The sequence below is a fragment of the Pantherophis guttatus genome, chromosome 3 (assembly GCF_059756535.1).
Source record: "Pantherophis guttatus breed Tessera chromosome 3, ASM5975653v1, whole genome shotgun sequence".
Lineage (NCBI taxonomy): Eukaryota > Metazoa > Chordata > Lepidosauria > Squamata > Colubridae > Pantherophis > Pantherophis guttatus.
In genome coordinates this window covers 73,704,488-73,729,342 of record NC_142065.1, presented here as the reverse complement: position 1 = coordinate 73,729,342, position 24,855 = coordinate 73,704,488, and the positions used below count along the sequence as shown (strand labels likewise).

The 24,855-nt window shown below is 36.3% G+C and overlaps 1 protein-coding gene across 3 annotated transcripts in view; it reads left to right on the top strand.

Annotated features, from left to right (window-relative positions):
• The window catches only part of SLC44A5 (solute carrier family 44 member 5), a 169,853-nt gene that overhangs the window by 102,370 nt on the left and 42,628 nt on the right, over positions 1 to 24,855 (top strand). For all 3 annotated transcript variants that reach the window (XM_087889832.1, XM_034437013.3, XM_087889833.1), the window contains 3 exons: positions 13,023 to 13,096; positions 19,920 to 20,004; positions 23,756 to 23,840. In XM_087889832.1, coding sequence (XP_087745958.1) covers positions 13,023 to 13,096; positions 19,920 to 20,004; positions 23,756 to 23,840 — 244 coding nt within the window. The remainder of the gene's footprint in view (positions 1 to 13,022; positions 13,097 to 19,919; positions 20,005 to 23,755; positions 23,841 to 24,855) is intronic.

Genomic DNA, 24,855 nt, shown 5'->3' with positions numbered 1-24,855 from the left:
CTTTCATCAGCCATCTACAGTAAACTGACTGAACTCAGGATCTTGTATGCATACTGTACATAGGCTTGAATGGCATTATTGCTCCCAATTTATATCTGTTTTGAACTATTATGAGATGACTCAATGCACATTAGATTTCCATGCCCCCTCTAGACTCTGTTTTATGGATATTAAGCCGTTTCAGATGGCAGAGGCATTTGTGCTGAGATGGATATTCTAAACTTGCATTTGTTAGAACTTGCCCAGAGCATTCTGTTAATTAATTTTTTTTTTAAAAAGTAGTTTTTAATAGTATGTCATCTTTTATAGCAGAGATTATTCAGTGTCATCAAATCAGATCCAGAATCTATAATAATATTTAATGAGAAGTTGTTTAAAATTAATAAAATTATTCCCCTTGATTTTTATCAATTATATCAAAACTATAGGCAGAATAAATGAACTGTTAAACAACTATAAATCTCTTCAGGGTCCCATCAGACATGCTTTGTACCATTTTTGTCAATTAAAGTTAAATAGATTCAGAACAGTTGCAATCATAGTAGTTTGATTATATTGGCTTATATTGTCTTGCATCGTTTATTCTATATTTAACGGTTTTTAAAAATGTTAATGTAATTGCAGTTATGTTCGTAAACTGCTTTAAGAAGCAGAGGCTGTGGACATTTTAAGCTAATTAATAAATTATTGTGTATATGCTAAGTAACACCATTAAAACAAGTTGCCCCTATATGGCTTATTCAAAATCATGAAACTTTTTATTACAAATATATTATTGAGAATATAGTACAAATGATTTTTTTAGGGAGACAGTACTTCTGTGCAGTCAGAAATAAAATAGGGATCAACATCATACAATATTGTTTATATTATTGTAATAGTTTATATTATAGCAATAATATTTTTTTAAAGTCAGAGATCAATTGTTCACCATACTCAGATAAAAATTATTAAAAAAAACAACATAAAATTATTTGATCACTATAATAGACAAAGAAACTATTCATATCTAGACAGCATATATATCTTCCAAATTTACAGTGACAGAACTAGACTAATAAACCATTACTTCCATAGCAGATGAGCAAAACTTAGCAAGCCTTCTATTGATTTCTTGGACACACAGAAAGAATGCATTTTTAGTCATCTGTATGAACAAAAGCATAAAGCTAGAGAGAAGACTTAATCAAATGGACAAACACATGAGATTGATTTTTCTTTTTTGCTTTTTCCTGAGGGATATCATTATGCCTCTCTTCTAAAACCCTAAGTAGTAAAGTAAAAGAAAACTATCCTTCTATCAGTCAGATAAGGATGGGCAAGCTATTTCCCCCCTGAAATATTCCCCTCTGATGGGAGCTAGGAAGCATGACTTTTTTATGGCAGCTCCTGTCCTATGTAGGACACTGAAGTTCAGAGAGTTCTTCCCTACTAGCCTTGAAGAACTGGCTTTTGCTAAGATAAGATTAGGTGACTGTGCATCAGACATTTGATATAGTGATAGGTTTTTGTTGTTTTTAATGTTTTCAATATATTTAGTTTTATAGTTTTAATATAGCCATTACGCTGTTTAAACTTTTTATAAACTTTTTGGAAACCACACAAAGTTGGCCATAAAATGGACAGCTATCTACGTAAATCTAAATAAATGCTGTGCAGGATGAAGATGTTTAGATGGCTGAGATAAAGGTTTTCTGAAAAAAAGCTGCTTTTCAATAATAGCTTAGGAAAGTTTGTCTGCCAGTTTTGGAGATAACTCAAAATTTATTTTTTGACAAGGCTTGAGTTACAGAGTTGAAATCAAAATTGAAACATAGGAGTGCTAAGATAGGTCCTCGCTTAACTCTTTTTCATGGGTATTGAAGCAGAAAGATCTCTGAAGATGAAACATATGTCCTGCATGAAAGCATTTTCCTGCAGAATCATAATTATGTGAAATGAACTGACAAGCTATAGCAGAGACTGACCATTTTTCCCATAGCTTCTGTCAAGAAATCAAAAAAACACCTTTAAATCAATAAAGGCACCAGACTACTTTTATGCCAAATGATGCAGGACAATACGATGGTCAAACATTGACCATCCTGCCTTAAATTCTGCTTCTTCGTCTGTAAACACTTTTATCTTGACAACCATTTCCTATGCCGATTTCAATCATTTCCTATGCCGATACCTGGTGGCATATAATTTGCTCATAGTACTTAGGAAAACTGATAGACCAACAATTTGACAGATCAGCCATTTCTTCTTGTTGTAACTGACAGTAGTAATAGAATGAATCCATTCCTTGGACATTTAAAAGGAATGGTCAATGTAGAGTACTGGTAGTCCTTAACTTATGACCACAATTAAGCCTAAAATTTCCATTGCTACGCAAGATAGTTGTTACAGCCATCTGTTTACTGACTGTTTGAAGTTACAACAACATTGAAAAAGGTGATTTTTGACTGTTTTGCGCACTTTCACTTTCACTGGGACTCTGCAACCATCATCTATGTGAGTCAGTTGACAAGCACCTGGATTTTGATCACATGATGCCACAACAGTCATAAATTTGAAAAACAGTCATAAGTCACTGTTTTCAGTGCCATTGTAACTTCAAACAGTCATTAAATGAACTGTGGTAAGTCAAAGAATAACTACATTGAAGCACTAACCAGATTTTACTCCATGAAAGTCTAGATGTGGTCATGAGATTGAGAAACCTATGGCCTTTCAGATATTGAATGACAGAACAAACCATCTATCATTGTTGACCATATTACTGAACTGCTACAAAAAAACCCCATTTATATTAGCCAGAGTCACCTATCATAAGCTTGTTATTGTATTTTTTCATCAATATTTTCTGTTTGTGAACATCAAGAATCTTGTAAAACCATGTTAATATTTTTAAAATTTTAATTGGGTAGCAAAAGAGATCAGTTTTAAATTAATTCATTGCAGGATATTAATTTTTTAGTCAGAGAAAAGCCAAATCATTCAGTAATTTTCTTCTTTTTCCCACCTGGAATGTTGAAACAATTCAGAAAGCTGATTTTTCCTGAGATTGTGACAAGGTTTCTGCCTTTCTTAATTATATTTCTTGATCTGTTGAGCTGTAATAAGACCTCTCATTTCACAAGTTAAGAAACAATCATTTTCTTCCCTGCTTTCATATTTAAGCTTCGTAAAATAAGCTCAGCCTTACTTATTGGCTTTTGTGTTCTCAATAGATAACACAAATGGGAAGAGCAGACACATGGGAAAACAGATTAAGCTATTGCTTTCCAAGGAGTTTAAATAACTCTTGGTATGAGTATATAAAAATATCGAATATTTAAAATGCCATTTTAATGTTTTACTAGCTTACTAATAATAACATGGGAAAGAAAAGGCATAATATGTTAAAGTGGAAAAATTGGTTAGGAATGAGTTTTTTCACTGCTGCTGCTACTATTATTTTGATTATAATACTTGCTGGACAAAGAAGTCTTTTATAATATTATAATATTTCCTTCCTGATTCACAAAGGTTTCTTATTCCCTGCTGGAGATTGTGATTCCATGTCCAACACAAATATCTCCTACATCTGCAGCAAATTGAAAAAAATGTACAAAATACTTGTGCAGTTTGTCTCGGAAACCTCATATTTCCATTGTATCATGACTTGGCTATTTAGGTCTTGGTCCTTCTGTGCACCATTAAATGAGAGAGGATACTACTTGGAAAACCAGATATTGTAGCTTTTAGTCATGCAATTCAATATGAGAGAGAGAGAGAGAGAGAGAGAGAGAGAGAGAGAGGCGTAGCCTGAGCCTTTCGTCAGCCCTCAGATAGGGAGGGAGGGAGGGAGGGAGGGAGAGAGAGAGAGAGAGAGAGAGAGAGAGAGAGATGTCTATGTATATATAAAACACAACTCAAAGCAGTTGTTCTGGCCTAGGCTTCACCAAAGTATGACACAGACCCCTTGTCCTGAAAAAAAATTCTTTTTATTTGGCTAATGTGAATTCCTAGCATTCACATCCAACAAAGTCCCGGCAAACAGTCTTTCAAGGGTGAATTGTAAACACAGACCTTATCAGTTCTTGGATGGTTGCCAGACCGATAGCTTCTTGACGCAACACTGTACAACGAAATACTTGGCAAGGAGCCTCTGCGAGGCACAACTCAGATAAGCCAATCTTCACACGAATAATGAACAAATTGTCTCCTGCAAACACCACTCCCATTTCGCTCCTATTTGTTTCCTATGGGAGGGGCCATTCAGGGTCCCCTTGTGCTTTTACTCTCGAGTTCAACCTCTGTTCCTTAATTGTTCCCTTCTGACAGCTCTGCGCATGCGCACATCGGGAACAGGCTCCACCTGTTCTTCAGCCCACTTATCTCCGACTCTGAAGGTAGCTGATAACTGTCGGATGGCCCTTGCCCCATCTCTGCCTTTGAATGCAGAGCACTCATCAGAGCCTTCCCCAGACTCCAGGACTGGCCCATGTTCCTCCCCAACCTCCTCAGTGTCTAAGTCTGCTGCCAGCTCTGCTGGCCACTGGCGGGCCACAACAGCAGTGAACATACATAATGCAGATAGTCCTCAACCTATGACCACAATCGAGCCCAAAATTTCTATTGCTAAGCAAGACAGTTATAACCTTTCTTGCCACAGTTGTTAAGCGAATCACTGCAGTTAAGTTAGTAACACGGTTGTAAGTGAATCTGGCTTCCCCATTGACTTTGCTTATCAGAAGGTCACAAAAGGTGATCTCATGACTCTGGGACATTTCAGCTGTCATAAATATGTGCCAGTTGTCAAGCTTCCAAATTTTGTTCATGTGACCACAGGGATACTGTAACTGTCACATCAAAAACGGTCATTAGTCACTTTTTTCAGTGCTGTTGTAACTTTGAACGGTCACTAAACAAATGATTATAAATTGAGGACTACCTGTACCCCTGTCTCATATATATACATATATCCATATCCATATATACATGCACATATTTTTCTTATATTTATATATAAGTAGAATATATGTATACACACACATATTTTACTTATGTGCATATATATATGATTCTAAATATGTATTAAATGTGTATTAAATGTTTAAATAGAAAGATTGCTTTCTATTTCAAAAAGGTGGGATTTTTCATACCAGCTCTCATTTCAATCTCTGGCCCAGCAAAAGTGAAAACCAATTTTGGAAATTTGGAAACAAAGTTATAGCCAACCTCATAGTCAGAGTCACCTAATATTGAGTCAAACTATTAGTAAACCTAATTCCATGTTATCTATGTGTACAGGTAGTCCTCTTTTAGTGATTGTTTGCAGTTAAGGCAGAAATGAAAAATAAGTTTGCAGCTAATCCTCTTATTTATGATCATCTCAAGCTTAGAACAAAAAAAATGCTGATGCAAGATCATAAGCACAGTTTGAGATTTAATTAGTGACCATCTAACTTAATGACTCAGTTGCTGTTCCCAGTTATGGTTATTAAACAAGGACTACCTGCATTAAGATCCTATTTTTTTAGGATTTTAGAAAGGCAATTTTCTTTGCCAGAGCAGGAGATATACAGATTACAACAGAGACCTTCAGCATGCAATTCACATGCTCTTCCAGTATTTATTTAACTTGCAATTAATCATCATCAATTGTAAAAATGCAGCTAACTTACATCAATCACAAAAACAGCTCTAGGTGACTTACATATTAGTGTTGTAATGAACACAATAATAAAATTAAACAATCCATCTTATTGTGCATAGAGCGAAGAACAGAAGTCTCAATAACAATGATAAAACATAAATTAAAAAAAAAAAGGTTTGAATCACAAACTATTCTGCCCCAGGATCTGATAGAAGAACTAGGTCTTTAAAGATTTGCAAAAACACAACAGAGTTGGAATCATACAAATTCCTGGGAGAATGTTGCTTCTTGGTTATGGCTTCTGTTGTAGTGTTCCTAATATTGCTTGCTCTATATTGCCTTCTTGAAACCAGCAGTTAAGGAACAAATAACCTTTGTTTAATATTGTGCTTTTATATCTTGCAATTTTTAAATAAATACAATATACTGTCTGAATCAGATTAAAATAAAAATAGTGCAATTCAGTTATTCCGCAGGTATCAAGTGAGCAGTATGATCTAACTTAGAAGCAGCTGCTCAATGCATTTAATCTTTATTTATATTAATTGGTGAATTTGGTAGTTTTAGTGACTGAAAGTGATGGGATCAAGAGCATGAGCTCCTAGAAGGGTAATCTTTTCCAGCTAGATCAAAAAGGGGAAAATAAAGCTAAAGTAATCCTTAATGAGTATAAGAGAAGTTGGAGAGTTTAAGTACTACCATTCATTATCACTTGGAGTTTTTCCAAATTGGATTGTGACCTCCGCATCTGAACTCGTATGAAACACAGACTTTTCTACCCTAACAATGTCAGAGACCTTCATTCATCCTGCATTCCATTCCTTGTTTATCTTTAATGAAATATGCAATTAAATCTTAGATTGTTAATTGTGCCTAATTTTTCACAACATACTAGTAGTGGAACGGGTTTGGAAATGGAAGTATTCTAACCAGGGGTGGGTTGCTGGGGATTTGCAGGGATTCAGGAGAACTTCTAGCTAAGATTCTGTGCAGTTTGGAGAACCCCCAATCCCACTCCTGGCTGGCTCTGCCCCCCCATCCCAGGAGTCCCCACACGGCCTGTTTTGGATGCAGGTAAGTGCAGCGTGCGCGTGAAGGCTTGGGAGGGAGAAAAACTGGCTTACCAGAAGTTTGGGAAGGCTGGAAACGGGCCCGTTTCTGGTCTCCAGAGGGCCTTCAGAGCCTGGGGAGGCCTTTTTCACCCTCCCGGAGGCTCAAGGAAAGCCTCTGGAGCCTGGGGAGGGCAAAAACGCCCCCCACCATGGTGCAGGAGGCCAACTAGGCCATACCCACCATGGCCACGCCCACCCAGCAACTGGGCAGAGAACCCCTTGCTAAAATTTTTGAACCCCTGATTCTAACAGTAGTAGAGAGTACATGATTCTCTGATGATCCAAACTAATAAAAAAAAATCAAGACATTCTAACATAAGGCTTTGTACTTCTTTCCATTTCTCCACACTGACATATTCTGTAATTGCAGTGAACACTTTTCATTGCCTTTGATTTCACAATTTCCCTAAAAGCCTCCCCTTTGTCCTTTCTTTTAATTGTTTCTTGTCTTTCATATTTCTCACGACGCTGCCTCACTTTACCTCGGTGGTCAAATGTCTTTGTTCACATCTCTCCAAGGACATTTCTGTTTGGAAGGTTTTTTATTTTTATTTTATGAAGCTTCAACTTGAAAGACACATCCCAAGATTCTTAACACTCTTTATGGGTGGTTATTGTGTTTGCAGTTCATGAAATCATCTTTTATTCTCTTGTATAATGTCAATGTATCTTGGGTGTTGATAGTGAGAATGTCAAAAGTAAGTGTAGGATGAAAATTAAAAAGATCACATGGCTTGGTGATTATGGGAATATACAAAAATAAGTGGAGTAAGAAAATAAATAAATGAATACATATTTTCATGATTCTTTTATTGTCTTAATTGTTTTATTTTTTCCTTCCTTCCTTCCTTCCTTCCTCCCTCCCTTCCTTCCTTCCTTCCTTCCTTCCTTCCTCCCTCCCTCCCTCCCTCCCTCCCTCCCTCCCTTCCTTCCAGACTTGCAAGGTTCTGTTAATGTAGCCTTACAATAAAGTAGATTTAACTCATCTACTCCAGTGGTGGGTTTCAAATTTTTTTACTACTGGTTCTGTAGGTGTGGCTTGGTGGGCATGGCATGGCTTGATGGGCATGGTTTGGTGGCATGGCAGGAGAAGGATACTGTAAAATCTCCATTCCCACCCTACTCCAGGGGAAGGATACTGTAAAATCTCCATTCCCTTCCCAATCCAGGGGAAGGTTACTGCAAAATCCCCATTTCCTCCTGATCAGCTAGGACTCAGGAGGCAGAGAATAGATGGGGGCGAGGCCAGTCAGAATTTTTACTACCGGTTCTCCGAACTACTCAAAATTTCCGCTACCGGTTCTCCAGAACTGATCAGAACCTTTTGAAACCCACCTCTGCTACAGTGCCCTAAACATTGCATCATTTATGTCTATAAATCCATCTTAAATATACTTCTGTATGATTTTAGTAGAAACCAAGCCTTCTTTCTTAACGATTCTCCTGCAACAGTGTTGAATTGGGTGGCTCTAGAAATTGAATATATAAATAAAATAAATAACCTGGTTGTTTGTTTTCCTTGAAGCTCTAGAAAAGAAGCACATCCATATGTTTAAACTAAATTATGGTTCCTGACAAGCTTGTGGATAGATTCTTCTTTTAAACCCAGCAGAAAACATATTTCTTCAAGCTACCAAAATGCATTTAATATATGCTATCAAGCCATAAAGACACATTGCTTATTAGATTAGGATTCATAATGCAAACACCTTTCAGCAGAACTCGAAGGTCAAGGAATTATTCAGCTATCAAAATATAGAATATACAATTACTAACATGGCATGATCTAACATTTTGCTGATTTAGAATTTATTACAATTCAGTTCAATGCTCCATGGGGAATTTAATCTTCATTTACCATGCAAGGTTTACACAGAATTCAGGTTTTCCATATTGATCTTACTGCATGGGTTTAATATTTAATACTACTAGTAACTAAAAACTGTTCTTGAACACAATCTCTTCCATCTGCAGATGATTGTCATGGTACTGACTGTATATACAGTCAATACTGATTGAATAACATTGGATAAAAATTGCATTATACTCAACATAAATAGTTTAAGTGATAAAGTGTAAGCTTTCCCTTGAATTTGATCAAAAACTAAGCATATTCTGGAAGCAAAATCTGATTGTCTTGAGCAACTTCCTAAATTTCATCATTCAGAAGAAAACTAAAATGAGGCACAGATCTTTAAACTTACTTGATTTTTTTCATTTTATTGTCAGACTGTTCTTATTCAGTATAACTGTTCTGTAGATTTGTTAAGAGAGGAATGCCTTGGAAGCATATAACAGAAAAGTTGTGACAAGAAAAGGGCTTCTGTAGTGTATAAATTCCTGATGGCGAACCTATGGCACGGGTGCCACAGGTGGCACGCGGAGCCATATCTGTGGGCACATGAGCGTTGCTCTAGCTCAGCTCCAGCATGCGTGCGTGTGCCAGCCAGCTGGTTTTTGGGCCTTCTGGGTCCACCGAAAGTCAGGAAATGGACTGTTTCCGGCCTCCAGAGGGGTGGGGAAGGCCATTTTCGCCCTCCCCACGCTCCAAGAAAGCCTCTGAAGCCTGGGGAGGCCCACTGGTAACCTTTTTGCTGTCGTGTGCCAAAAGTGGGGGGAGTGCAGAGGGGGGTGTCACACATGCATGTGCGGGGGGGGCGGGGCACAGGGAGGAATTGAATTATGGGTGTGGGCACATGTGTGTGTGACCCCCCCCACATTCCCTCTGCTTTTTGCACGTGACGGCAAAAAGGTTAGCCATCACTGGTATAAGTAGTTCTTGGATAGTGTGTAGTGTATGGTGTTGCCTAGTGTAATAGATCAGAAATATTGAGTAGTGGAAAACTATTTCTTCAAATAGGAGGAATGTATTTAAGGCATAGCTATGTGGCTGCAGTGTCTCCAAAAGTAAAACCACATTCCACTGCTCAAATAATAAAGATTGAGGGGATATTAATCAAGATGAAAAGGAACCTGATTGTAGCCATTAGAATTTTTTTTACATATTGGGGTGCTGCTCTTTTAACAGTTGCTTTACAATTAGTAAATGAACCCTCTGACACATTTGCACACGAAGGGCACAGTTTCTCGTCTGAAGAAAGTTAGCGTCAGCAGTAAGATGCTTTTTCAGAAATTGGAACTTTTACTTTTAATGTATTAGCCCAGGGTCCCCACTAGTGGGCCGTAAAATGTTTGCCACCAGGCTACAGAAGTGTCAGCAAGAGTGTGTGCACATACCCACTTGGACAGGGATTATGCCAATTTCTTTTTATATTCTTGAGATATTTCTTACATTTTAATACCCCAAAAGTCTACACCTATATAATTGGATATAGAATTTAAAAATACTGGTTATAGATTTAGTCTCAATATATAATTAACCTTAGCCCAAATTCCTGATACAAAGTTTTGTTGTTTCAGTTGGTGAGCCAATAACTTTCTAGCTTTCTCTCCCAATTGCCAGTAATTCTGACTGATACATTTCAAACATTCAGCTTGTTCTGAGTAATTCTGATTTCCCGAATAAAGTTTTTGTTGCTAAAAATATAGGTAGTCCTCGACTTGCATCCTTCTGGCAAGCCAAGTCAATGGAGAAGCCAGAAGCCAGATTCATTTAACAACCATGTTACTAACTTCACTTCACTTAACGACTCTGGCAAGAAATATCATAAAATGGGACAAAACTCACTTAATAAATGTGTCACTTAGTAACATAAATTTGGGGTTCAATCATGGTCATAAATCGAGGACTACCTGTTCAATAAATCTGTGAGGTTTCTAAATTTAGTTCATATTATGGTGCTGTTCATTCTTTGCTGTTTGTATTCTGTCACCTTTCTATTCTTGTCAGTTTCCTTGGCTCGTTTGTTTCACCAGTAATTCTGATCATACAATATTTCCTTTCCTCCCAATGTGGATTTACCTTAAATATACTTTTAGTATGATTAGTGAACTATGTAAACATGCTATTCTGCCACAGCCTTATTGAGAGATCATATTTCCTCTGAAGGTAATAGTAAATAATCTATTATATCCTATGTCATTACATCATCCAATCTTTCTTACTCAATTGTTCATATCCTGACATGAGAAAGGATTGATTGAAAAGAATATTTTTGAATATTCATAGCTCTGAAAGGCTACATAAATGCTTCCTGTGAAGTTTGATCTTCAGGAACCCTTTCATGAACAAAAATTGTCTTTATAGTAGTTATTACATAATGCATATGGATATGCAAACTCTGGTCGACAAGAATTGAAATATACAAGGTTTGGTAATAGATTGTATGTTAGATAAATATTGACTTAGCCCAGCTGAGTTAACATTCTGGCTGGAATAACCCTACAACTTTCTATCATTATAACTTATTCGTTTATTTATCAAATATCTATGACCACCTAACTCGCACACAATGTATCAAACTTAATATAGCTAGTATCCAAACAGAGCAAGATATATATACAGGCATTTCCAGATGCACAGTTAGTTCTACTTATAGTCCCCACAGTACATAAGAATCTATTTGGAAGGTCCCTCAAGATTGGGAATTTGATTCAAAATCCCTACAGCACTAAATATCCTAGCTCTATGATGGCGAACCTACGGCACGCATGCCACAGGTGGCACGCGGAGCCATATTACTGGGCACGCCAATTCAGCTCTGGGGAGCATGTGTGCGCCGGCCAGCTGATTTTTGGGCCTTCTGGGCCCACCAGAAGTAGGAAAACAGGCTGTTTCCTGCCTCTGGAGGGCCTGGGGGGGGGAAGGCCCATTTTTCTTTTTTACCTGTCTCCAGATCCTCTCTATGCATCTGGGAAGGGCAAAAACAGCCTTTCCCACTCCCTTGGAGGCCCTACGGAGGCTGAAAGGGCCCATTTCCCGACTCCCGGTGGGACAGGAAGTGACGTTTTTTCCTGTCCCCAGCCTCTAGAGACTCCTAGAGAGGCTCCTAGAGACTCCTAGAGACTCCTAGAGAGGTTCTGGAGGCTGGGGACAGCAAAAAATGTCACTTCCTGTCCCACTGGGAGTTGGGAAATGGGCCCTTTCAGCTTCCATAGGGCCTCCAAGGGAGTGGGAGAGGCAGTTTTCGCCCTTCCCAGACAAATAGAGAAGATCTGGAACCAGGTAAGAAAGAAAAACGGGCCTACCAGGCCATCCTGTGCCAGGAGCGTGGGGGGGTGAGGGGTGGGATTGCGTGCGCATGCACGTGGGCATGTGCGCGCGCGACCCTCCCCCGCCCCCCCTCTCCTGGCACGCGATGGCAAAAAGGTTAGCCATCACTGTCCTAGCCATTTTTAAAATCTAGTTGAAACATCTCTTCCTCCATTATTAAGAAAGGAACATACTATTTTTAAGCCACATAACACTGCTTTCTCTTTCTTTCTTTCTTTCTTTCTTTCTTTCTTTCTTTCTTTCTTTCTTTCTTTCTTTCTTTCTTTCTTTCTTCATTTCATCACATTTTTATAAATAATTCAATGAAGTGAACATCCAACATACTTCATTGAGTTATATTATTATTATCTCTTTTATTCATTAAACACGAAACTCAGTCAACTGAACATTTAAAAATGTATCACAAATATCATTGACTGGCGCTGATGGTTGATGTGGGTTACTGCCAGCATCCTAGGTATCAACTAAGTATCTTCTTAAAATGTATGATGTTCCGAGTAGCATAGTTTTTTGCAGTTCCACTAGTGTTATTGCAGGAACCTGCAATTTCTTGATGTATGTTGTAAAATTCTTGGACATGGTACCAAGTGCCCAAATGACAATGGATATCACTTTACATGTTTCATCCATAATTGCATGGTTTTGATGGCCAGGTCGTGATATTTTGTGATTTTTTTTCCAGTTCTTTTTTTTTTCTGACTGGTGTCTCCTGGTACAGCGATATCAATAAATGATGATGATAATCTATTTTCCCCACAATAAGCCCATTGTGAGATAAGTTATTCTGAAAGAAAGTGACTGGCCCAAAATCACCCAGCCGGCCAGTGGATTTCTGTAAACAAATTCTTGATGGAAGCAACTCTTTTGTAGAGCCAAGCATATTGAAGTTTGACAATTCATACTAAATATTTCATTTATGTCTTGGATGATTATTTCTGAAATGAAAACCATTGGCTGAAAGCAAACAGGCGGCTTTGAAATGAAACTTGGAAGAAAAGTAACACATAGTGGATGGGTGCTAAGCTGATGCACTCTGTGTCTATATTGTGCCAAAAGAGATACTTGCATTGGACCACAAATATATTGTAATGTTGATATATTCTTTCTTCAGGCATTGCACAGATGTATTGTGTTGTGGGATCTTCGTTGTTGTCATCCTGGGTTACATTGCATTAGGAATTGTGGGTAAGTAATATTCATGGATAAAGTTCATTAGAAAGTAGTTCTTAACATGCTATTTGAATAAATTTTGTTTTTCATTAAGTAGACATGCCAGTTAAAGAAAGCTATTTTCATTTAAAATATTTATTGGAAACAAATTATGGAATGTCTATTTACATTAGTTAACAATGGTAATTACAGAAGAGACATCAAAATGATGGGTATATTGATTTTTTTGAAAAAAAAAAGTCAAGCTGAAACAATACAGGTAGAATTGCTATGGTTCGGTTATGTTGTAGATTACTTTAATTGTATAAAACTGCAATTGTAAAAGGAAAATGTTAGAAATTATTGCACCATTAGGAAAGGGAAATGTGAAAAGGAATATATATATATATATATATATATATATATATATATATATATATATATATATATATATATATATATGTAAAAAAAAGGTTTATTACACCTCTCAGTGATTTAGTGAATTTGATTTGATTTTGCCTTAGAAAATCACTCTGCTATTATTTGTATTTATGACCAAATTTCAGTCATGGTGGTAGAAATAAGGTCAAAAATAAGAGTTAGCTTAATGATATTAATGAGAATCTGATCAAGTAACACAACAAATTATTTCTTAAAAGGTTTTACAAGTAGTCCTCGATTTACAACAATTCATTTAGTGACCATTTGAAATTACAATGGCTCTGAAAAAAGTGACTTTTGACCATTTTTCACTCTTATAACCATTGTAGCATCCCCATGGTCATGTGATCAAAATTCAGATGCTTAGCAGCTGATTCACATTTATGACATTTGCAGTTTCCCAGGGTCATGTGATCACCTTTTGCAACCTTCTGGTAAGCAGTCAATGGGGAAGCCAGATTCACTTGTCACTAATTTAACAACTGCAGTGATTCATTTAACAATTGTGGCAAGAAAGGTAAAATGGAGCAAAATTCACTTAACAAATGTCTCACTTAGCAACAGAAATTTTGGGCTCAATTGTGCTGATAAGTTGAAGACTACCTATATACAAAAATATTGTCTTTCAGCATCTTCATTTGGGATAAATTTACTAGGAATTCATGTCTGTCCAGCATTGGTTTCCCCATAGTAGAAACAATTAATGACATGACATTATCACACATGTTTTTCACATGTGTACAACATGCACATTGTATATACGATATGTATCAATATATGCCAACAATACTAAAGAAGTAAAACATTGACTAGCAGCTATTCCATGTCATTTGGTCTTATTTGAGAGCAAGCAACATGGCCATGGATATTATCTAGTTATTGGGGATGATCCTTTGAAATAAGTTTAATTGGATATAATAGGTCTTTGATCAACATTTCCCCCTGCAAAATGTTGAACTGTTTCTTCAGAAGACATTTTAATGCAAGCTTTGCCTTGTTTTATTCATATGAATGTTTTCAGTATTTGAATACATATATAGTAGTTTTAGTAGATAACGAAAGAAAAGCCAGTAGGTAATGAAAAAGAAGTGGTACATTATACAGGTAATACCAATAAGAAAATGGAATATGTATTCCTTATCTGCTAAAATAAATTATAACAGTATTCCCTAGTAACATTGTAGATCCATATTTTTGCAGTAATTATTTATTTATTTATTTATTTATTTTAATTTTATTTATATGCCGTCTTCTCCGGAGACTCAGGGCAGCTTACAATGTGCTAAGCAATAGCCTTCATCCTTTTGTATATTTATACAAAGTCAGCTTATTGCCCCCACAACTGGGTCCTCAATTTACCTACCTTAGAAAGGATGGAAGGCTGAGTCAACCTTGAGCCTGGCGAGATTCGAACCTGCAGTAATTGCAGACAATTATGAAAGTAAAATGGCTGAATATTTAATCCAATTATATTGATGCTGTTTATTGATATCAATACTGCTGTTTGCTCTTCATGCATCTTCCCTAAATAACTTCAGTTTGAATCCCAGAAGCTCCAAACAACCAAAAATAAACCCACAAGTACTTTTAAGAGCAATAAAGAATTGGAATGTCTAGCATGCATGGAAGACAATTTTGGCAATTCTGGGTTAGAGTTGCTTGGATCTATATTACAATTAATTAAACAAAAATATTATTTTGCTTTTTATCAGGTTCGCCTGATACGCCAGTTGCGCCCCTTTCTAGATCGTGACTCCCTACGCACAGTCACTCAGGCACTCGTCACTTCCCGCCTGGACTACTGCAACGCTCTCTACATGGGGCTCCCCCTGGGGTGCACCCGGAGGCTCCAGCTGGTCCAGAATGCGGCCGCGCAGGGGATTATGGGGGCGACGAGGCGCTCCCACGTAACACCTCTCCTGCGCGAGCTGCACTGGCTCCCGGTGGTCTTCCGGGTGCGCTTCAAGGTGTTGGTGACCACCTTTAAAGCGCTCCATGGCTTAGGGCCGGGGTACTTACGAGACCGCCTTCTGCCACCAATAGCCTCCCACCGGCCAGTACGCTCGCACAGAGTGGGCCTCCTCAGGGTGCCGTCCGCCAGACAATGTCGGCTGACGACCCCCAGGGGGAGAGCCTTCTCTGTGGCGGCACCCACCCTCTGGAACAACCTCCCCCCGGAGATACGTACAATAACAGACCTCCGGATTTTTCATCGGGCCCTGAAAACCCATTTATTTCAATTAGCGGGGCTGGCTTGAGTTAATTTTAAATTGATTTTAAATTGGGTTATTTTAATTTATGGCCAATAATATTTAATTATTTTAAATTGTTTTTAAATTTTGTATGTATTGTTTTTTATTCTGGCTGTTCACCGCCCTGAGTCCTATTCTGGAGAAGGGCGGTATAGAAATTTAAATAATAAATAAATAAATATTTTAAGGAAAAATTCATGTTCAGCTAATTGTTGTGATGATCAGAATTCAATACTTATTTACATTATTACATTAAGCAACTATGACCCAATCCCAAAACTTGGCTATCTCTATCTTCTTCTTTTGTGGTTCCTGTCAAATAGTAAAGACATGTTCAGGCTAGGAAATGAATTCACGGGGACATGAGAAATATAGTTGCTTTCTTCGGTTATACTTTCAGTATTCATATGTCCTTTATTATAAAGGGTAGTCCTTTATTTCAAAAATCTATCCCGAAGATTTATTTAATTTAATGATTTAGTTTTAATAAATATAATGATTTAGATTTGTTTAATGATTTAGTTTGTTGGTTCTGCTTTTGAATATTTTTTTTTGTAAAACAAACTTTTTTTTTATCCTTATGAGCCTCTTTTATTTCCCTTTTTCAGATTTGTCCTTTTTTTTTCCCCAAGGGAATATGGTCACTGCACTTATAATAAGCAAAGTTCATTATTTATAAATCCTGGTGATTGAGATTGTATTATTTCCTTTCATTTGTTGAGCATCCTACTAGAAAAAAAGTCCTACTTACTCTTTTTATACACATGTCTAGTAGTATCTTTTAAAGCCGTATTAGTTTCTCAAATTTCAGGCTATGATGTACAGTAGCTAACAGTTGGAACCAGGCCTCAGTTTTGACAAAGTAGTAAAGATCTCATTAAACTTCAAGTCCTGAAGTACAGTGCTCTATTATTGCTTATAAAAATATTTCACTCACAAGCACAGTAGAAGCTTAGAAAGAAGAAACTTAGATTTCAAAGGCGCTCTAGGTCTCACCACACAGTGGCTTCACATGCCTTGGTGCAGAAAATGTAAACAGTGGGATGATTCAGTTGAAAGCAGCAGCAAATCCTAGCAGAGATTAAACTGCCAATTGTATCTTCCCTGAAGCAAAAGCAATTTTGTTTATAGAGAAGACTTTCATTCTGTTAGAACCATGCCTCACTACTTTTGTATTTCACCGTAGATCACCTCTTTATGAAATAGTTTCTTTAATTTTTTTTTTAAAAAAACTTTTGTTACGGGCATGCCATTATGAAAAATGAAGTGATCAGAAGATTGGGCAGGGAACGAGAGAAGTAGCAGAAAAACAGTTGGAAGTTTGCAATTGTGCTGTATCCTTAGATGTTTCTACAGCTTTGCACTTTCTGCTACTACAAAAAATCTCTCTTAATCCTCTGGCTGGGATTTCATGGCAGTTTTCTATGAGAGGTTTCTCCAAATAATAGCGTATGGGAAATATGTCGAAAATTGATGGAGATAATGACTGAATGCTTGGCTTGTTTTTCTTTTCTTCACAGCGTGGGTCACTGACAGTTTGGTCAGCTTTGCATCTGTTGAAAAAGTGTATGTGTACATCACATTGTGCTTGCCTTAACTATAAGGACAGAACATCAAATATCAAATGAAATTTCTGAACACCAACAGATGCTGAAAGCAACTCAAAATGAGATCTATTTTTGTATGTTTGCGTATTATCTTTCACACAGAGAGACACCTAGAGATTTTTTTTTTGTCCCTGTGTCTCATTCTGCATCTGGAATGTTTCCCCCTCACAAACTGGTAGCATTCACATCTGTCTCTCTTCCTTAAATTACAATTTCCTTTTCTTGTTTCACATTTGCCCATGTGCCTTATTTTTAACCGAGAGATGAGATCACCTTTGGATAGACTCCAGACACTTGTCCTGTTCAAAATGCATGAGAGTCCATGAAGCTCATATAAAAGGAAAAATAGAATATAATCAGTTCACAATCACAGTTGTGCCTGAGGCTACTCATGATTCAATAGGATCTATATATTTCTGGCTCTTTACAGAAGAACAGGAGGAAAAGATTTTTCTCTTGACCACAATTAGATATGGGTGGATCTGCATTTACATTTGACTAGAACTCAAAAAATTCTCAACCACCTTTGTTGTTGTTGTTGTTCAATCAATAGAAAAATCTACATTTCAGAATCGAATCATCTAAAATTCATGGACCTTTCCAAAATATGAATCTTTATTCTGATAGGAAAAAATACTGGTTGAGAACTTTTAGTTTTGTAATTTTCAGAATTGGTCCTTATTGGGTTTTCACACTTTACACAGACAATTTGATAAAAATAATCTTTTGTTGTTGTTGTTGTTTATGATAATAACTTTCAATGTTTCAGTGCTCTCTTGCTTTTGAATACAGGCATTCCTTGACTTATAATCATTTGCTTTCTGACCAATCAAAGTTACAATCGCACTGAAGAAGTGACTTTCAACTGGTCCTCACACTTCTGACCATCATAACATACCTATGGTCATGTGATTAAAATTTGGCTACTTAGCAACCAGCATATATCCAAATTTATGAATAAATACCCATCGCATGACCATGGGTATGTATTCATGATGGTTTCAGCATCCCAGGGTAATATGATTACCATTTGTGACTTTCCCAACTGGCTTCCAATAAGCAAAGTCAATGAGGGAAGCCGGATTCACTTAATGACTGTGTGATTCATTTACAACTGGGATGATTCGCTTAACAAAAGGTTATAAAAGGTTTTAATTGGAAGCAACTCATTATACAATTGCCTCACTTAGCAACCGAAGTTCTGATCTCAATTGTGTTCATAAGTCCAGGACTACCTGTAACCATGAGTTTCAGAAATACTTATTTCTAGAGTTATTAAAGTACAGTTTATAATATACAGTTCCTACATGGCTATCTAATAAATAATAAGTGCCCAATCAGTTAAATTAAACTTTAAGTAGTCCATGTAATGGGAGCGGTTACAACCCATTTAATCTTTGTACTAATTGCTTGTGGTGTGAATACTTTCCTGTATACCTAATAGAACAGTTTATTGTTGAAATTATTAGGTTTCAAAGCAATAATTTTTATGGAGGAAAACAATAATTGAATGGATGTTGTTTTTCTGTACAAAACTGAGGAAGGAAATATTCTCTTTTATTTAATTGTTGTGGAAGAAGAAAATTATAATACCTGGATTAAGTAGTGTGTTCTTTTCTGCTTGATTTTGCTAAATATATTTCCTGACCTACATTAGTGTTTCACAAATGCCATTTTTCACAGGTGTCAAACTTCATAATATGATATAAAATATGGCAAGCTCTCAGTATCTGCAAGAAAAATAAACACAGCACCACAATATTGTTATGTTCTGCACATAATGAAATGTGTGTTGAAACTAAGATAGAATTAAATCTGTTTTAAAATTCATATTTAAATAAAAGTAAGGAAATAAAACTCTGCCTTAATCCAGCTGTACAAAAGAAGTCTGGGTTATTAGGAGTTATGCATTGTCCCTTCTACCTTTGGCCTGCAAAGATTAAGGCATGGTGTTTTCATGCCTTATGATTCCAATTATTATCCTGACGACCTTGGAGGAGATTTTGATTTTGGCTTGATTTCGTTTCAGTTTTTCTACATTTAACCCCATTAAATGAAGAGGAGTGTGAGACTGCAGCAATTATAGTAGATCAGAGTCAAAGTGATTTGCATAAACTGGGATCTGACAGTGTATTTTAATTGGTTCATACAATTCTGTGTACAGAAGGCAGCTCAGAAGTATGCATGAAGTCAGTTGAGTGTATTTAGCTTGGCTCAATACTACTGTATGGCTTTATGCCAACAAAGCTTTTGTAATGCATCCCTCTCCTCATTTTAATAACTGTCATTTTCTAAGTGCATTACCTCATTTTCTGGCTGTCAGCCAGATACATTGTGATATAAAAGGGGGGAACAGGAGAGAGATGTTTTGCTTTGTATCTATCCCCTCCATATTTTTTCATTAAAAAAGGCGACTGTTTAAGAAGCAATCAATATTCTAAGTATCCATTGGGAGAGGTTAAAACAGTTCATGACAGGAATTGCATTTTAATGAGTAGCAAAGTTTAATTCCAACTGAAATGACTTGATGCTTTCTTGCTTTCCTTCTTCATTTAACAGCCTGGGTACATGGTGACCCAAGAAAAGTAGCCTATCCAACTGATAGCTATGGGCAGTTCTGTGGTCAAAAAGATACACCGAATGAGTAAGTACCGAATTCTTTTGCATCTGTATCCTTGTCACATGCACCAGAACTATTATCTCATTTCCTATTTTTTGCAGATGTCTTACTGAAAGTGTGCAGGTGGCTTCTGCTTTCATTTACTGGGTTTTTAAAATTGGGATTCCAATTAAGATTTCTTTTTTTAAAAAAACCCTCAGACTTCAAAGCAAGTCACTGCTCAGCCCAGACACTGTCTGTCACTTAGATATGTAACTGTTACATCATGAATCCAAGTGACTGTAAACCTAAGATGCATTGGGTCTGATTAGCCAACATAAATTGAATGCTTAAATAAGATGTCAAGTGAGAAATTGTTATGTCATTCTGAGAGAAAAGTAATTTCTAAGCACAGCTGACTGCTTCCTATTTCTGTAAGTTTGTCATGTTTTATTCAGTCAGTATCATATGCCAGAAGCTGAAACTGGCAAGAATGCTCTCTTGCTTGCTTAAATTGATACATATGGCAAACATTTAAGTTGTCAGGGGCTGCAACTCTGCTTTCCAACCTTTCCAAAGGCTTAACGGAGGCCATGATTATGTCACTAGACAGGATAGGATTAAAGATGTCTAGTCCATTTTTTCTGGGATTTGGTATGGAAATGGGAACTAGAGACCTGTAGAAAGCAAATTATATCCATCCCAACCATAAAATTACCCCCAAAATAATGTCATATATGTTGAAATGATGCAGTGGTGGGTTTCAAAATTTTTTACTACCGGTTCTGTGGGTGTGGCTTGGTGGGCGTGGCATGGCTTGGTGGGCGTGGCAGGGGAAAGATACTGTAAAATCTCCATTCCCCCCCCCACTCCAAGGGAAGTAAAATCTCCATTCCTTCCCCAATCCAGGGAGGGAATGGAGATTTTCCCCATTCCCTTTTGCATTTTGAATGCAAAATCCCCATTTCCTCCTGATCAGCTGGGACTCGGGAGGCAAAGAATAGATGGGGGTGGGGCCAGTCAGAATTTTTACTACCGGTTCTCTGATCTACTCAAAATTTCAGCTCCCGGTTCTCCAGAACTGGTCAGAACCTGCTGAAACCCATCTCTGAAATGATGTAATAAGCAGACCATGAAGGAATTTTTGAAGAGCCAAACAGGAGCAGTTGATACAGTACATCAGAGTTCTTGAAAATCCTGGATTAATATAATGTGTGAAAAAAGATATTGTATGTTTATTTATTTGTATTTTATTGTTTTTACAATTAACTTAAGATGGCAAGATATCTTCAGCACACCTTCCTCTCCTATTTTCTCCACAACAACCCTGTGAGGTGGGTTAGACTGAGAAAGGGTGACTGGCCCAAAGTCACCCAAATGGCTTTCATGGCTAAGGCAAGATTTGTTTCTCTTTGCCTCAGGAGATTCGGTTATTCAAGAATACACTTGTTTCTTTGTATTTATAGAGGCTATAAACAAGTGGCATTTTAATATAATTTTCCTTAAAGTATAATAAGTCTGTAGCATGATACATCAACCTTCCGGAACTTGGCAGTCTCCATATATATTAGTATATGTGAAAATTATACTATAAATCCTTTGGACCCATGTTCAGCACTCATCAAGCCTTATCTGCATATTTCATTCTTTTTTGAATTACAACTTTAGAATTCATTATGTATGAAGATATTGGTAAGCTAGTTGGGAGGCAAAAATAAAAATTTTATGTAAAAAAGCTTTTATGAAATTTGACCGGTTGCTGATATGGATTAAAGATTTATGGTTTATAAAACCCAGAAGCTGCCTCTAATTCATATCTTGAGAGTAGTTAAATTTGAAGAGACATGCTAATCTTTATACTACTGCTATTTGAAGTGCTTTGGCATAGAGCAATAAAATGTAAATAATAGTTGCAATGGTTCAACAAATTCTATACCAGATAAATATTTTAGAATATTTGATGTTTTGAAACCAATTTCAACGTTCGTAGTTCTTCAGGAAGGGATGATATTGAACTAAAATAACAGAATTAATTCCATCTTAGGTTAAGTACATTGTGAGGGAATTTAGTTACGTCAATTCATCTCCTTGTTAATCTCCATATAAACCAATATTCCCTTTGCATTTAGAAGACAATAGTGTGATAGCCTGAAAAAGAAGCCACAGCTTTACTCTTCTATAGTGCTTTCTCTGTATTATCAGCAAATAGAAAACACTTCAGTTCCAATTAGATTGCCACTCAGCTGTATGAATTTCATTGCAGCCTGTATTTGGAATCTATCAATGTGAACTTCAATTTTAAAGAGTCCTAGTTGTATACTCACTGTGTATATCAAGAGGTGATAGCTGGAACACTTTAAAGAACTCTTTAGTTCTTCTAAGCAGACAATTCTCCTATTAGAAAGCATAATGATGCAGTGTGGCCATATAGATGAATATGGGTATGATTTTTTTTCCCTTAACTTTTTCAAAGGGGGTTGGAAAATTCCCTTTTCAATGCATCAAACCATGCTAAAGAGACAGCCAAAGACTGCTCCTCCACAGCTTTAAAAAAGAGGCAAAGCAGGCTTAGTATCTCTTATTTTTCCCTTATTTTATTTGCTGGATTCAAATCCCATCTTTTTCTGTAAGGGTTTAAATGGCTTACATTGGGATCTTCTTTATGGATCTCTGTAACAGCAAACCTGTAAATTAAATAAGTAAAATAAATAAGAAGAGGGTATCAACCTATTTTCTAAAGCATTAGAAGGCAGAACAAGAAGTAATGGATGGAAATTAATCAAAGAGAGAACCAACCTAGAACTAAGGAGAAATGTCTTGACAATTGGAACAATTAATCAGCAGAACAATTTGCCTCCAGAAGTTGAGGGTTCTCCAATACTGGAGGTTTTTAAGAAGAGATTGGACAACCATTTGTCTGAAATGGTACAGGGTTTCTTGCTTGAGCTGGGGGTGGGTTGAATTACAAGACCTCTAAGGTCCCTTCCAACTCCATTATTCTATTATTCTGACAGAAAATTTGCTGGCCTAGTTATCAAGTGGATATCTACAACTGAAGTTGCACTTAAACTTGGATGTCCCTGCTCCTAGTTTTAATCTGCCATTTTAACCATTTTTGTACTATGGAATATTAGTTCTAAATGTTTTCAGATCATTGATAGAAGCTTGATGAAACACACAGTATTCTTTATTATTTAATTTGTTGATATTTTATATCCACTCTTTCTGAAATTCAGGGTTCTTCTAATGGGAATTTATCTTAAAAAATAAATGGGTTAACTTTTTTGCCCTCTGCTTAAGCCAAATGTATGTTTTATATCTATATAATTCATTGTAGTCTTTCGTTATAAGAATGATCTATATTTATGAAAAGGTATTCTTGGGATTTTATACGGTCTATAGATTTCTACATACAAACAAATTCTTCATTGATTTTTAGTGCCACCTTGTGATTACTATAAAAAATACCAGTTTCATGATACCATGTAGTGTGTGTTTAAACTTAGTAACTGTACAAGATAAATTTACTGCACAGTGGAAAATTGGATATGTGATAAAACATTAATGTGAAAAGTATGATTAAATTAGCATGAATTGCTGCTATCTATCCTATTGCACAGGGAAAGAACAATTTTCTCAAAATTAATCTTCATGTGTGCTATAATAGGAATCCCTACAGGCAGTGATTTGGAGTGAATTTTTAATATGTGTATAATATATTTATACATTTTGTTAATTATTAATTATTGCTATACGTATACATGGAGTGAAACTAATCATTTTATCTATCTTGTAGGAACAAAACAATTTTATTTTATTTTAACATTCTGAAATGTGCCAGTCCTATAGTGCTAATAAACCTACAGTGCCCTACAACACAGGTATGTAATACATAGTCAAAAATACACAGATTAATCTTGATACAGCTGTTTTGAAAATAAAAAGTGTTATGAATTGGATATACGTATAGTAAATGCTAATGTTAGATGTAAATTCTGTATTCTCAGAAGAGATATACAAATAAGATGAAAAGGAATCTGTCTGTTTAGAATATCACTTAAGAAAGAAAAACATACATTGAGCGCAGGACTGAGTAGTTGTGATTTTAACAGGCAGAAGTTAGAATGGGTTACTCTAGAAACAATGTTTTGGTAATGATCATTTACGTTACTTCTTCATATTATCACCATATTTACTGTTCACTCATGTTTTCTGGATATAGACTTAAGGGGATATAGCAGTGATAGTAAAAACAACCTTGCACAATCTTGCATATTGCATATTGGAAACTAACTACATATATTGGAAACTCACTGGATCAGCAACTCTTGGGGAAGATGATATAGTAAATAATCCCTTCTGTTTTTCCTCAAATATATCCTATGAGAAGAGATTCTGGCAATAACTTAGCTCTAGAATTTTATGTAGGTAATCAGAAATTTTTTTCTAAGATGAGAAATTACAAAATTTTGATTTGTGCACAATTCTATTTGAGCAAGAAGAGAACTCGTTGTATTTGTACTACATTGGAAGAATCCTTATGTATGTAATAAATAATCCATTCAGGATAATCCTCTGATTCTATCATTTTAAATAAATATTTTACCAAGAAAGAAATAATTAATTATTTTTCAAAATTAAGGGCAAAAGTTGTTAAGTATCTGAATGTTATCTGAATACTTTTGTTGATTGGGGTCACATTACCAACATTTTGTGGCTCATTTCCCCATTTCAGAAGTAAGATTTCCTGGAGATTTTTGTTATACCTCCAGTAGAATTACATTACAATAACAAAAATGATAAAATACTACTTCAATAATGACATGTTCTCTGTGACAATATAATAAATAACGGCAGAAAAAAAATATATCCTTTGCCTGCCAAAAGGTTATGTAT